Consider the following 16731-nt stretch of genomic DNA (forward strand, 5'->3'; position numbering starts at 1 on the left):
CAAATTATGTTTTACTTTTTAGCATTATATGACATCAAATAAGTTTTCAGTTGAAGATTATACATTCAGCTTCCATACTATTAATCGAGTATGTATTTAGCTTTCATTCTATTAAACTAAAAACGTGTTCAGTTTTCATTCTGTTAAACTAGTATGTATTCATCTTACATTCTGTTAGTCTAGTATGTGTCAGCTTTTATTCTGTTAATCTAGTATGTGTTCAGCTTACATTCTTATAATCGTATACATGTTCATCATTCATTCTGTTAATCTAGTATGTGTTCAGTTTTTATTCTCTTAATTTAATGTGTTCAGCTTTTATTCAATTAATCTAGTATGTGCCCAGCTTTCATTCTGTTAATCTAGTATGTGTTCAGCTTTTATTCTGTTAATCTAGTATGTGGTCAGTTTCATTCTGTTAATCTAGTATGTGTTCAGTTTCATTCTGTTAATCTAGTATGTGTTCAGCTTTTATTCTGTTAATCTAGTATGTGTTCAGCTTTTATTCTGTTAATCTAGTATGTGTTCAGCTTTTATTCTGTTAATCTAGTATGTGTTCAGCTTTCATTCTGTTAATCTAGTACGTGTTCAGCTTTTATTCTGTTAATCTAGTATGTGTTCAGCTTTCATTCTGTTAATCTAGTATGTGTCCAGCTTTCATTCTGTTAATCTAGTATGTGTCCAGCTTTTATTCTGTTAATCTAGTATGTGTTCAGCTTTCATTCTGTTAATCTAGTATGTGTTCAGCTTTCATCCAATTCAGTTCAATTTCATTAATTCTCCGTTTAGCTTCCATCATATTATTTTATTTTAATGTTCAGCGTTTATTCTTTTTTGTCTTCTAAATTATCTGACATTTTCTTTTATAGAAATCAAAGAGGAGTATTCATATAAACTCATTAAGATTTCATTTTCAAAATTATCTTCTTTTTTCAATGCAAATGCTTCCGATGAGTTGAGTTTCAAGTTCAAACTTTAATCATTTCATTTTCAAAATTATCTTCTTTTTTCAATGCAAATGCTTCCAATGAGTTGAGTTTCAAGTTCAAACTTTAATCATTTCATTTTCAAAATTATCTTCTTTTTTCAATGCAAATGCTTCCGATGAGTTGAGTTTCAAGTTCAAACTTTAATCATTTCATTTTCAAAATTATCTTCTTTTTTCAATGCAAATGCTTCCGATGAGTTGAGTTTCAAGTTCAAACTTTAATCATTTCATTTTCAAAATTATCTTCTTTTTTCAATGCAAATGCTTCCGATGAGTTGAGTTTCAAGTTCAAACTTTAATCATTTCATTTTCAAAATTATCTTCTTTTTCCAATACAAATGCTTCCGATGAGTTGAGTTTCAAGTTCAAACTTTAATCATTTCATTTTCAAAATTATCTTCTTTTTTCAATGCAAATGCTTCCGATGATTTGAGTTTCAAGTTCAAACTTTAATCATTTCATTTTCAAAATTATCTTCTTTTTTCAATGCAAATGCTTCCGATGAGTTGAGTTTCAAGTTCAAACTTTAATCATTTCATTTTCAAAATTATCTTCTTTTTCCAATGCAAATGCTTCCGATGAGTTGAGTTTCAAGTTCAAACTTTAATCATTTCATTTTCAAAATTATCTTCTTTTTTCAATGCAAATGCTTCCGATGAGTTGAGTTTCAAGTTCAAACTTTAATCATTTCATTTTCAAAATTATCTTCTTTTTTCAATGCAAATGCTTCCGATGAGTTGAGTTTCAAGTTCAAACTTTAATCATTTCATTTTCAAAATTATCTTCTTTTTTCAATGCAAATGCTTCCAATGAGTTGAGTTTCAAGTTCAAACTTTAATCATTTCATTTTCAAAATTATCTTCTTTTTTCAATGCAAATGCTTCCGATGAGTTGAGTTTCAAGTTCAAACTTTAATCATTTCATTTTCAAAATTATCTTCTTTTTTCAATGCAAATGCTTCCGATGAGTTGAGTTTCAAGTTCAAACTTTAATCATTTCATTTTCAAAATTATCTTCTTTTTCCAATGCAAATGCTTCCAATGAGTTGAGTTTCAAGTTCAAACTTTAATCATTTCATTTTCAAAATTATCTTCTTTTTTCAATGCAAATGCTTCCGATGAGTTGAGTTTCAAGTTCAAACTTTAATCATTTAATTTTCAAAATTATCTTCTTTTTTCAATGCAAATGCTTCCGATGAGTTGAGTTTCAAGTTCAAACTTTAATCATTTCATTTTCAAAATTATCTTCTTTTTTCAATGCAAATGCTTCCGATGAGTTGAGTTTCAAGTTCAAACTTTAATCATTTCATTTTCAAAATTATCTTCTTTTTTCAATGCAAATGCTTCCGATGATTTGAGTTTCAAGTTCAAACTTTAATCATTTCATTTTCAAAATTATCTTCTTTTTTCAATGCAAATGCTTCCGATGAGTTGAGTTTCAAGTTCAAACTTTAATCATTTCATTTTCAAAATTATCTTCTTTTTCCAATACAAATGCTTCCGATGAGTTGAGTTTCAAGTTCAAACTTTAATCATTTCATTTTCAAAATTATCTTCTTTTTTCAATGCAAATGCTTCCGATGAGTTGAGTTTCAAGTTCAAACTTTAATCATTTCATTTTCAAAATTATCTTCTTTTTTCAATGCAAATGCTTCCGATGAGTTGAGTTTCAAGTTCAAACTTTAATCATTTCATTTTCAAAATTATCTTCTTTTTTCAATGCAAATGCTTCCAATGAGTTGAGTTTCAAGTTCAAACTTTAATCATTTCATTTTCAAAATTATCTTCTTTTTTCAATGCAAATGCTTCCGATGAGTTGAGTTTCAAGTTCAAACTTTAATCATTTCATTTTCAAAATTATCTTCTTTTTTCAATGCAAATGCTTCCGATGAGTTGAGTTTCAAGTTCAAACTTTAATCATTTCATTTTCAAAATTATCTTCTTTTTCCAATGCAAATGCTTCCGATGAGTTGAGTTTCAAGTTCAAACTTTAATCATTTAATTTTCAAAATTATCTTCTTTTTTCAATGCAAATGCTTCCGATGAGTTGAGTTTCAAGTTCAAACTTTAATCATTTAATTTTCAAAATTATCTTCTTTTTTCAATGCAAATGCTTCCGATGAGTTGAGTTTCAAGTTCAAACTTTAATCATTTCATTTTCAAAATTATCTTCTTTTTTCAATGCAAATGCTTCCGATGAGTTGAGTTTCAAGTTCAAACTTTAATCATTTCATTTTCAAAATTATCTTCTTTTTTCAATGCAAATGCTTCCGATGAGTTGAGTTTCAAGTTCAAACTTTAATCATTTCATTTTCAAAATTATCTTCTTTTTTCAATGCAAATGCTTCCGATGAGTTGAGTTTCAAGTTCAAACTTTAATCATTTCATTTTCAAAATTATCTTCTTTTTTCAATGCAAATGCTTCCAATGAGTTGAGTTTCAAGTTCAAACTTTAATCATTTCATTTTCAAAATTATCTTCTTTTTTCAATGCAAATGCTTCCGATGAGTTGAGTTTCAAGTTCAAACTTTAATCATTTCATTTTCAAAATTATCTTCTTTTTTCAATGCAAATGCTTCCGATGAGTTGAGTTTCAAGTTCAAACTTTAATCATTTCATTTTCAAAATTATCTTCTTTTTTCAATGCAAATGCTTCCGATGAGTTGAGTTTCAAGTTCAAACTTTAATCATTTCATTTTCAAAATTATCTTCTTTTTTCAATGCAAATGCTTCCAATGAGTTGAGTTTCAAGTTCAAACTTTAATCATTTCATTTTCAAAATTATCTGAAATTTCCTATAGATTAAAATTTTATTTGTGCTTTGATTCAGTTTTACTTATCTGTGCTTGGTTGTTAGCGAATAAGTGTTTCATTAAAAATAAGAAAAAACCCCCCCCCACAAACCTTCTTTATCGAAGCAGAATATTTAATAACCAAAAGGAAGCAGCTGGGCCTGTTCGAACACACTTCTCTCAAAGTGCGGAACCAGCTGTCGGAAGAAGTGGAATCTGCAGAGTAATTCAAAATCTTCAAAACCAGACTAGACAGACATTGGAAGAATCACCTGCTTTGTTTTGACTACACATCTAAAGATGTTTATTGTAATCTCGAGTGTATAGACCTGTGTTCTTTCTTACCGTATATTGTATTCAGAAAAAAAAAATACTTACATGTTACCACAATGGAAATGTTTTGACCAGATCTTAAAATTCCATGTTTTGAACTGTTTGCAATTGCAATACATTCGATGCCACCGCTTTGATTTTGTCGTGTAAAAGAAATTCTTAACAATGGGGAATTGATGATCTTGTTGCCAATACGCCACTTATTTGTGGGCTTCGGATTTCCTTCACTGATGCAATTTAATTCCTTCGTCTCATTTTCAACCACTGTTATTTGATCAGGCGTTTTGATGATAGGATAATCTGAAAAATAATAACTTTTTTTTTAATTGTCCAGAAAATAGAAACATTTTATGCAAGGTGTCTGAGGCTTTATTTTTGTACGCTACAAGATATCCCGGACAGAAAAGAAAACAAATCAAGAATTATTAGACATGGCAAACACAGAAAGGTCTTTAATAAGAAGAGTGTCCCCTGTTTCCCTGACTGTACTCACAAACTAAAATTTAAATGTAATGGGAACAGACATTTCGTTGCCCAACTCCCTAAATAGTATCCCTGCAAATCTGGTCCTAAATAGTAACCCCTCACGAGTAAGTAGCTTGTTTGGAGTGAAATGACAAATAATAAATAAAAAAAAGTACGAAAAAGACAAATGAGATTCATGGGTCATGTCTACAGAAAAAGTGTAATAGAGCAGATTAGTTTGACAGGAAAAAAATGCAGAGGACACAGCGAGAAACCTACGTTGACATTTAATTTGAAATTGAAAATTTAATAGTATTGTAGATGTTGCGTGAGTGCTTCAATACTATTTCGTCATTAGGATGTTTGATAAGTCTACTCTGAATACAGTTGAGAATCTGTTTTATGATTTATGGGGGTTTGTTATCTTTTTGTTTAGCGTTATCTTTTGTGCATGGCTCGTAATTTTTTTATTTAAATTGAATGTGACATCTAACAATTTAGTTTTTAGTTAGATTTATGGTCTTTAAGTTATATGTAGGCTTCCCCGGGTTTCTTATTACTAACTTTGTCTCTTATTTTTATTTTATTGATAATATGTTTATTTTCAGCATTTATTATAGCTATGTTGTTGCACTGTTGAAATACAAAGTCGCATAGCCGCAACGAAAGTCGCCTTTAAGAGATTGCCATCAATTATGACCAACAGAAACATTAAAACAGACACCAAATTCGGTTATACGGTTGTAAGTGCTGGACAATCACCAACAGCACGAGGAAGGGACTAGAAGCAACTTTAATTTAGTTCCTGAGGAACATTTTGAAAATATCCTAGACAGAAAAGAAAACAAACCAAGAGGTATTAGAAATGGCAAACACAGAAAGGTCTTTAACAAGAAAAGTACGAAAAAGACAAATGAGATTCATGTCTATGTCTACGGAAAAAGCGGAACAGAACAGATTAGCTTGATGGGAAAGATCGTCGGTAGAAGAAACTGAAGACGACAGCGAGAAATATACGTTGACAGTCTGAACACCTGGGCAACATAAAAAATGATGAGCAACAATGAATTCATGAATACCTCGAGGGAGAGAAATAGATGGAGAGCCACAGCCGTCAATGCCTGTACCAGGCAAGACACCACTTGATGACACAAGAACAGTGGGTATTCTAGAAGTATATTTTTCTTCAGTCCCACGCATCTTGTTATCCTAGGCTTTACCTTCATAGTAAGATTCTGTAAGAGTATGCCAATCACCAGGACAGCCTTTAGCGTGAATTATGGACAGGGCTATTCAAGATATTTCAAAGGGCAAGGTGTACTCACAAAACACCATAATTACTTCATGATTAAAATGCTGCACCAGAGATAAAAAAAACATTAAACGAAGTGCATTTGATTGTAATATGCTTAGTGTAAAATGATAAAAAGGAACAAGCCAAGCATGCAGGGTTCTTCTCCATTAATGAACGATTTAGGGGCAATTTTACCCCTATAATGCTCCCTATGGGGCGACCAGAGTTATCTGGGAAAACCCCTTCTGGCAAAAATTTACTTTCATCATGACTAATGTTTGTGCAAAATTTTTTAAAAATTCAAGGCGTGCTTATTGAGAAAAGTGCAAACGGACGAACGATTTTGGAGCAACAACCCTATAATACCCTCGGGGGGGGGCAACCAATGTTATCCCAGAATATCCGTTCTGGCAAAAATTTACTTTCTCCATGACTAATGTTTGTGCAAAATTTCCAAAAAATGCAAGGCATAGTTATCGAGAAAAGATAAACGGATGAACGGGGGGACCAATAATAATTCTACAGGGTGAATGATTATGACGTTTACCGTTGTCGTTTTTATCATATCGTTGAACAAGATTTTTATTAGTTGTTCGAAAACCGTTTACTTCTGGATTTATTAACGAATTAAGCTGCAAAATCTCCATAAAATATATTTCTTTGTTAATTTTATTTAACACATCACTCGATTAGTTCTGAGCCTGGCATATAGATGGCACGGCCCTTAAAAGATCCATTTTTTTGCTGATTTTTAGTGAAGAATTTACAAAATGAATAAATAAATGAAAAAATAAAAAATTCTGAACATTTTGTTATTATTCACATTGTCTATCCTTGAAAAATTTTTTTTTTACAAAATATTTTCTAAAGCAATATTTCTCAACCTTTCCTTTTTACCCATGCATAACGCACAAAATAGATTGCATGTCTCATCTTAACAAGGCCGCTAGCCATTAGTCGTGGGCTCTTGTGTAATGAATGAATGCATGAATGTAGGATTGACATGAAATTCTTAAAGATAAACTAAAATGACCAAAAAATGGGCTGAAATGACTTAAATAAATAAAAAGTAAATGACTTAGAATGACTTTAATGAACTTAAGGATGAATTGGGTGAGCTTAAGAATGACTTGAATGCTTAAAAAATAACTGGAATCCTTCAAAAACAACTTAAATGATCTGGAGAATGACTTGAATGGCTTTGAGACTGACTGGTTGTAAAGTGGGTGATCATTTTACATTAAATTAATACATAAAAGTGATCCCTCACTTTATATCACAAAAATTATTTGATTTAGGGAATTTGAAACGTTATATTAGCTATGTGGCCAAGGAAAAGTTACAAACATAAGTACAGCATGCAGTAAGAACAGATACTACACTTTGATCTTGGCCAAAAGGCCAAGAAAAGCTTAAAAAGCTAAGAACAGCATCTATTAACAACAGATCTTAACCAAAAAGGCCAAGCACAAAAGTGTTACGGACAGACCGACCGACCAACCAACCGACAGACCGAGTGACTTATAGAGTCATTTGCATGTGACTAAAAATGGGTGCAAAAAAGAAAGATATCCATCAAAAGCTCATCTGTACATGTGCAGCAATTTCGTCGGAGCATTTTGCTTTGAAATACTTGAAAAGCAAGTATAGGGATACAACATTCTGACAATGGGACAGGGGATGGAGTTTGTTAGACAGTGTGGGACCAATCATTTATTACATCATCACGATGGTATTGATGTAAATTGTTGGTCCTGTTTATTCATGATGTAGCAAATCAATTTTTAAAAGTTATTTCCCCCTTTTTTTTATAACTCTTTAGATTTTAATTCAATTTATATAATTACTTTCTATTTGTTACTAAAACAATCATCACCATAATAACATAATAATAATCGTCATCAAAATAATAATCATCATCATAAGCATTATCCTCATAATAATCACAATAACAACCGTCATCAAAATAATGGTTATCAAAATAATAATCAAAATCATAATAATCATCATAATCGTAATAAGCATCATGATAATCATAATAAAGTCATCAAAATAATAATCATCATAATCATAATAATCATCATTAAGATTAACAAATCTTGAAATATTGGTGATACTTCTTCATTTAGCACACCGAATTTCCATGATGTCGGCTTGTGCTCGTAAACCGCTGGAATATGCCGTGTGCCAATCAAATTTTAAAACGTCATAAAAACAAAAATAACATTTATCGGATACATATTACAATGAAGAAAAAAAAAGGAAAAATAAAACAAAAAATAATAAAATAAAACAACCTATCGTAAGTTTCACGAATAAATATTTTTAAAATATAAATAAAAACTTCTTTTTTTTAAGAGAATTTTAAAGAAAAATTTAATTCTTTTTGTTCATTGTTAGGAAAAACTTTTCAATTTCTTTCTGTTTGTGTGTGTGTGTGTTTTTTTTTTCAAGAAACGTTATAAGAATTTTTAGGAAAACTTGTGACGTTTCTTTTTTTTAGGCTTGAGTTGGACTGATTAAATTTGTGCATGTTTAAAAACTAATTCTTTTTTTCTTCCAATTTATTAAAATTCGTCTGCTTCCATTTTTATTGGCTAAGCACATTTGTTACCGCTTTTTCATTGGCTGATCAAGTCGATCAGCACTCGGCATATTCTAGCGGTTTATGTCCACTGCCAGTCGAACCCAAGTTAACATTTATGGAAATTTGGTGCTCTAAATGCAGAAGTACCAACTTTATAAAAAAAATTTAGATGCTGTTGTGTTTTACACAAAATTAAAAAAAATGATATATTACAATTAAAAATAAGGTTTAAAATGAAAAATTCCACATAAGGTTTGTAAAAAAAAAAAAAAAAGAAACCACACACACAAAAAAAAGCAGTTAGGCTAACGTGTACCAGAAGTTACATCAAGAGAGAAAGTATTATGGGAGTACGAAGGGGAAGATGATTTTCGTCTGGATGTACTTTCTGTAAATTATTATAAGAACTAAATCAAACCCCAGAGCAATTAATCAAGTTATTTGCTGTTCTTTTTTACTTGCTTTAAGAATACTTCATACAATGTGAGAAGTACAGTTTAAATAAGAGTTTCTCCTATCATAACGTTATTATGCAAAGCTATGCAGTCTCAACTTCTTATTTGTTATAAACATACGCTGAAATACTGAGTTTTTGATCATTGGAACAAGCCAAGTAAAAATTTGCTTATTTACCTACGTCTAACAATTGAAGTGGTATAGTGATATATAGATGTAAATAGAAATAAGATTAAAATTAAATAAAGAGTGAAACTTTCCATAGGAAGTTAAAATAAAAATTAAGGGTTAAGCTAACGTGTACTGGTAGTTACGTCATAGGTGGAAGTATGAAGTACGTAACAGAAAAACTAAAGTGTTTCTCCTTCTATGAAATCAGATGTCGAACTGATCAAATGTGAATTTCGAGTCCTCCTCTAACCCCACACAGTTTGGAAGAGGAAGATGTAGCTCATCTTGATGGGCTTGCTGTAAATTAACGTAAAAAGAAAATTATATCCCAGAGCAAATAATGGAGTTATTTGTCGTTTTTTCTTAATTGCTTCCATTAGTTAAGCTAATAAAAGAAGGAAGGAGAAAAAAAATCAAACATCTTCAAACATGTTACTACTACCACTCATAAGGATGCCACTATCCAATTAGCCAACTATCAACCCCCCCTGCCTCCAAATGTTACAACTTTAGGGACCCTATAATGACCGTCAGATAACAAACACTATGAATCAGACAGTTTTTTTTTTGTTGTTGTTACTACAAAGTTATCGCTTATCAAGGCCCAAAGGCCAGTCAAGGATAAGGATTAATGAATGTCAGGTGACTAATAAGACAACAACGTGATGATCAGTAGTGGTGGAAATTGGGTAGAATTTGATTATTAAATCGAACTGCTCATCAAGATGCAAGGTATATTACAAATAACAGCAAAAATGATGCTGCATCTTCATATCCGTTGCCAAAAATCGCTGGAAAAATGGTTGAATCATTCTACCGCTCCAGAAGATATCTCACTGCTGATGCAATCTTCTACCTGTACGTCCTAGGACGAAGTACCTGTTGCCACATCTGGGCAGGAGCTGCTAGAAGAATCCTATCTTGCCTTGACAGAGTTTGAAACCGGCTTTGTAACCTAGTACGTGATGCCTTTTTCTCTTCTCTGCAATGTCTTTCCCACAGAAGAGACGTTGCTAGCCTATCTCTGCTCTATCGTTAATTTCATGGCAAGTGCTCGTCTAAGCTCTAATCTATGTCCCCCCCTCTTAAACTTTCACTAAAAACACTTGTCTAACTGAAACCACTATCAATAATTTCCCCCACTCTATGTCTAAACTGCAATAGATAAATGCAGATTACTTCAACAAAGTTTCTTTCTTAGAATTGCCCGCCTGTGGAACTCTGTTCTGTTGGCCTGCTTTCCAGCTGATTGCAATATGGTCGTCTTCAAGTCCAATGCAAACAAGTTCATGTTGAACCATTCCTTTAAATAACCAAAGTATACCAAATTTCCACTATTAATGATTACTACGCCATTGTTCCAATGACCTCCATACACTCATTAAACCTTATCCTCGAGTGGCCTCCAGGCCTTGATAAGAGGTGACTCCTTTGTAAAGATAAACAAAATAAAAAAAACAAACACAAGTGTTGCCTCAGAGCACAAGACTTCTGAACCCAAGATAAACATGACCGGAAGTTGTCTTAAAAAGCACTCAGATCTTTTTTTATTTTTTATTTTTTATTTTTTTTTACACAGAAATCACCACTTATCAAGAGCCGGAGACGACTCGAGGATAAGGGTTAATTGGTATACATTAGTCGATGTGATTATAGCGTAGTAAACATAAATAGTGGGAATTTTGTAAATTGGATTACTTAGGGGGACGGTTCATCAAGAACTTGTTTATGTTGGACTTGAAGACAATCAGATTGTAGTCAGCTGGAAAGCAGGCAATCAGAAGAGAGTGCCACAGGCGTACAGTTCTAAGAAAGAAACTTTGTTCATGGAATCTACATTTAGGTTTAGGCACAGATAAAGAGTGTGGGAAATTATTGATAGTGGTTTTGGCTAGACGAGTGTTGTTCATGAAAGTTTGGCGAGGGGGGACTATAGACTGAAGCTCAGCTGAGCACCTGCCATGAAAATAACGATAAAGCAGGGACAGGCTCGCAACGTCTCTTCTGTGGGAAAGAGGTTGCAGGGAAGAGAAAAGGGCATCCCCCACTAAGCTACGAAGTCTATTTTGAACTCTGTCATACAAGACAATCAAAATTATAAACGCACACCGTCCCTATTTTCTACGTTTCTTTGATTAGTTGAGGAAGAGATGTAGAAATACAAACTACTTACACTTGCATAAAGTAACAAAGAAAAACTTCAGGCTTAGTAATATTTTCTGTACATTGAGCAAAATTTCTCAAGACAATTTGGATTGACTCAAATCATCATGTGTGCGTCCTGGACACTCAACACGTTAAGAGCATTTACCAGGATTAAAGACATTGACCAATTCTCAAAACGGCCCTGTCGGTGGGGCATTAGAATACACCGACTGCCCCCCCCCTGCAGAGGGTAAAAGTCCCTCAATGGGGGTCCTGGATATGACCTTAAACTATATCCAGGTGAGGTCCCAGCTTGTGGGCTTTGGGGAGTGTGGAGCCACCCTTTAATTACCATTGCTCCCAGGTCCACTCTGACCCAGAGTGATAGTACCTGTTAGGGTTCCAACTATGGGTTAAATAGAAACCGACTTGAAAACAACAAATATATTCTATTAAAAATTTTTTTTTTCAAAATCTTTGGATTCGGCATTAAATAACCTGAAAAGGTTGATATGCCGTAAAACAAAAACAACCAACCAACCAACCAATTCAAAAAAAAAAAAAAAAAAAAAAAAAAAAATGAAACTTACTTTCCACAATGATTTTTTTCGGCAATGATGCAACAGTAGCAATATTACACTTCTTATTAGCCACCGTGCAAGTGAATGTTTGATCAGCAACCTGGGTCAAATTAATATTTATTTCTTTATGCTGTGGATAATTTCCAGGTGACCATGAGTAGTTGAAAGCATCTGGAGAACCACCGGAAACGTTGCAAATCAAAGAGGAAGGCCTTTTTTTAAGATACGATGTCTGATTTATTACAACTTGATTGGGAGGATCTAAAACAAATGAAAAGAAAAAAAAAAGAAAGTTATTGCAACACAAATCCCCTTCTCTTTGAAAAACTATCAAACTCCCGTTAAAACAAATACAAATATTTTATAAATATGATAAAATGTAATATCTGATTCATATACTCGTATTTATGATATACAGTATAATAACGTCGTAATATCTGATTCGTATAAACGGAATTTAAGTTTATAGAAGACAAAACAATACATCGATGTAACGGATAAGCAACTTAAGGTGAAACTGAAGCAACTTAAGGTGAAACCGGCCATGCAGTTTCACTTTATTGAACCAATACATGTGTGTATAACTGTAAAATAATATATATACAAGCAAAATCCGTGGAATTCCACGGTAGTTGAACATTTTTAAAACACATTATCAATAAAATGAATAAAAAATAAAATAAAACAAATAATTACGAATTTAACAATTTTTTTATCAAATTTTTTTAAAAACCTTTTAAAGTTAAAAAGAATTGATTTAAAAACGTAAGATTTTTTTCAATGAAAATTCAATAGACAAGACATTGTTTCGCTTTGTTTTGTTTTTTTTTCTAAATAATTTTTTGATATAAATTATGAAGGAAAAGATGTCAATTCACTTGCACAATATTTTAAAAAGAAATTATAATTATAAAAAACTTATAGTCTCTTCTCAACATGACATTTTTTTTTGAATTATAAAATAAAATAGCTAATTTGAAACCATAAACAGACAGCCATATATTTTTTTTAATTTTTGGAGAGGAAATGGTTTTAATGATTTTTAACTGATAAAGAACGACTATAAAGGGAGGTAATTCGTTTCTTTTTGATTAATGTTTTCGATGATATTTTTTGCATGACACTGGATGTATGGACAAGTAAATTAATAATTATATATATATTTTTTTTTCATACACACATACATATATATATATATATGTATATATATATATATATATATATATATATATATATATATATATATATATATATATATATATATAACACGGAAATTACATAGTTGTCGATGCAATAATTTATTTCAACCTTATGGTATTTTCAAGCATCTAAACTAGACAATTACATTTTTAATTTATTTCAACCTTATGGTATTTTCAAGCATCTAAACTAGACAATTACATTTTTGATACTCAAAAATGTAATTGTCTAGTTTAGATGCTTGAAAATATCATAAGGTTGAAAAAAATTAAAAATGTAATTGTCTAGTTTAGATGCTTGAAAATATCATAAGGTTGAAATAAATTATTGCATCGACAACTATGTAATTTTTATGTTATATATATATATATATATATATATATATATATATATATATATATACATAACTTTCTACATGTAATATGTTCTTATGTTCTTACTTGTATCAGGTGGCATATCCGTGATGCTATATATTTCGGGAAGTCTTCCCTTTATCAGGCATGTGTTTGACTTTCAAACATGCATGGTGAATTTGTTTGAAAGTCAAACACACGCCTGGTGGTATATTTACAGAAGTACAGAATAGTTTGTTACAGAAAGTTTGCATCTTATACGGTGGCTATGACTGTTACCAACGACTGCTGCCATGGTACCATAAATGACGTTACTTAAAAAAAAAACCCAAAAGACAAATTTTCCAAAAATCAATAGAACATGTATATTTCCAAATTAACTTAATCTCGGAATAACAATTTTTTTTCCAAGATATGTTAAAAATAATTATTATTTTGTAATAGTCAACCGGTTTGGTTTTGTGTAAAACAAGAACTATTAGGGTTTTTAGGATTTCTGAAAATTGTTTAATCATCATATTGGCACAATAATACTTTTTTATATACTATAGAGTTACCACTTATGAAGGCGCAACGCCCACTCAAGGATAAGGGTTACTGGGTCTCAGGTGAGACAACACTGTGCTAATTGGTGATGGTGGATATTGGAGGAGTTAATTTAGTTTAGATGATGGCTCATTAAGAACTTGTTTGCATTGGACTTGAAGATTACCACGCTATCGTCAGGCTCGAAGCAGCTCTGTGATACTGTGTTCCACAGACAAGCAGTTCTGGAAAGAAAGCTCTGCTTATGGAATTTTCGTTTAGTTTTAGGCACAAACAGAGAGTTAGAAGCCACTCGAGGATAAAAGTTCATCGTTACTGTGATGATCGGTGATTTTGGAAATTGGATGAATTCATGTATTAAACAGGATGGCTCATCAAGTTCCTGCTTAAATTGGATTTGGAAGCAACTATGTTATAGTCAACTGGGAAGCAGCTCTGCGGTATTGTTTCACAGAGGAGTAATTCTGGGAAGCTTTGCTCAGAATTTTCGTTTAGCTTTACTCGCAGATAGAGAGTAAGGGAAATTGTTGACAGTTGTGGCTAGACGAGTATTTGTCGCGAATAACTTACAGGGTGGAACCATAGAGTGAAGCTCAGTCGAGCACTAGCCATGAAAATAACGATAGGACATAGATAGGTTCGCAATGTCTTTTCTATAAGAAAGAGGTAGCAGGAAGGAGAAAAGAACATCACCCCCTAGATTTCAAAGTCGGTTTTTTATCCTATTCAGGCAGGAAAGGTGCTCTCAGCAGCTCCTTCCCAGATGTGGCAACAGTACTCCATCTTATTGATGTTAATTGTTCCAGTTCAAAACATAACATATACAGGGTATTTCAAAAGTTTCGGGCACATTTCAAGTCTTCACATCTGCTTAACTATGAATGGTAATAAGATAAAATTGCTTCCATTTTAAGTTAAGTTTTTTGTAATTTTGCTATTGATTTTTTCATTTATTTTCAGATCCAGTAATGGCGTTCATTCAACCAGAAAAGGCGTTTTATGTTCTTGAATTTGCAAAAACTGAAATCATGGACACTTATTCAACATGCATTTCCTCGATTTCCAGATCTCACACCCTGTGATAATTTTTTGTGGGGATTTGTGGAAGGATTGGTCTATGTACTTCCCATTCCAAGAGATGTGGATGAGCTGAAGGCCCGAATAACAGAAGCTGTTGCAGCCATCGTGTTATGGCGAGATGAGCAATTCATCGCCGGAACTTTTTATCGAAAGAACGTTATCACCGGTTGTGAGAGCCTTTCCTGGGCGGGAACACTTAAAAACGTAACATGCTGTCTCTGTAAATATTCTCAATAAACTTCTCTATTTCTTTATTAACTTCAGAACCTCTTTATCCATTTATTTTCCTTGTGGAATACCTTTCTTGAATATCCTTTAATTACGGCCACCCACCGCAGGATATATCACATCGCAATGCTGGGACGCGTTTGGCAAGAATTGGAATATTGGAATATCGACTTGATGTGTGTCGTGTGACCAATGATGCTCACATTGAACATCTTTGAGCAAGCATTCTGAATCTACCAGATGCCATTTTTATATCCTTTATAGTTCTCGTGTCAAAATGTGCTCGAAACTTTTGGAACACCTTGTATATCGTGTCTTATCCTGCTCTTTTATGATGTAACAAATCCATTCTTAGAAGTTCTTTTCCTTTTTTTTTTCTATATAACTTTCCAAATTCCAATTGATGTATTCTTATGACCATTTTTTACTGAAACAACAACAATCATCATCATCATCGCTGTCAAAGCTAACAAATCTTGGAATATAAAATGTAGCAAAATTCAGATGCAGGTGTATCTCTGTCTCTACTATTATATAAAAGTGTGTGTGTGTGTTTGTGTGTGTTCCTTCCTCATAGGTTCCGAAATGGCTGTGCCAATCTTTCGCGAATTTCATACAAAGCTAATTTATATGTCTAGCAGAGTTCTTAGATACGTTTTGTATAGAAATTCATCCGATAAGTATCAAAAATTAAAAAAAAAAAAAAAAAAAAAAAAAAAACTCTGACCTTATAGTAGTCTTTCTCTCTCATAGATAACAAAAGAAGAATTTTTACAGGGTAATATTTTACGTTACACTGACAAAGGGAAATAATAAAATCTCAGCAAATCATTTCTTCTTTTAAAACAAAAAATACAGATTTATTGTCATCTGGAGATATAGCTCAGTGGTAGAACATTTGACTATAGATCGAATGGTCCCCTGTTCAAACCTGGGTGTATCTTACATTTTAATTTAATTTACGTTAAAAGAAGGGGTATCATTTTTTTTTTTTTTCTTTTTTACACAGTGGTTACCACTTATCAAGGCCCGGAAGCCACTCAGGGATAACGGTTATTGCAAGTACATTACGTTAGTGTGGAGATTTGATGAAGTGTTTACTTAAGGGGGGGGCGGTTCATTAGGAATTTGTTAACGTTGGACTTGAAGACATCCAAGTTGTAGTCAGGTGGAAAGCAGGCAGACAGAACAGAGTTCCACAGGCGTGCAGTTCTAAGAAAGAAGATTTGTTCATGGAATCCACGTTTTGATTTAGGCACAGATAAAGAGTGGGGGAAATTTTTCACAGTGGATTCAGCTAGACGGGTGTTTTTCGTGAAAGATTGGCAAGGGGGTACCAGAGATTGGAGTTCAGACGAGCACCTGCCATGGAAATAACGATAAAACAAGGATAGCCTCGCAACGTCTCTTCTGTGGGAGAGAGGTTGCAGGGTAGAGAAAAGGGCATTCCCCATTAAGCCTCGAAGTCTATTTTGTACTCTGTCAAGGCAAGATAGGCTATTTTTAGCAGCTC

General features: G+C 32.5%; 1 protein-coding gene and 1 non-coding gene across 5 annotated transcripts in view; both read right to left on the reverse strand.

Moving 5' to 3' along the window:
• LOC145248869 (uncharacterized) overlaps window positions 1–16731 on the reverse strand; it is a 402247-nt gene that overhangs the window by 118083 nt on the left and 267433 nt on the right. For all 4 annotated transcript variants that reach the window (XM_080110617.1, XM_080110620.1, XM_080110619.1 and 1 more), the window contains exons 7-8: window positions 11821–12072; window positions 4158–4412 (exon numbers count right to left, since the gene is read on the reverse strand). In XM_080110617.1, the coding sequence (XP_079966743.1) occupies window positions 4158–4412; window positions 11821–12072 (507 nt within the window). The remainder of the gene's footprint in view (window positions 1–4157; window positions 4413–11820; window positions 12073–16731) is intronic.
• Window positions 7092–7284, reverse strand: LOC145249133 (U2 spliceosomal RNA). The gene has a single exon (XR_013863499.1). It is a non-coding gene; the product is annotated as a U2 spliceosomal RNA (small nuclear RNA).

The sequence above is a fragment of the Euprymna scolopes genome, chromosome 27, assembly GCF_053919585.1.
Source record: "Euprymna scolopes isolate OS-2025 chromosome 27, ASM5391958v1, whole genome shotgun sequence".
Lineage (NCBI taxonomy): Eukaryota > Metazoa > Mollusca > Cephalopoda > Sepiida > Sepiolidae > Euprymna > Euprymna scolopes.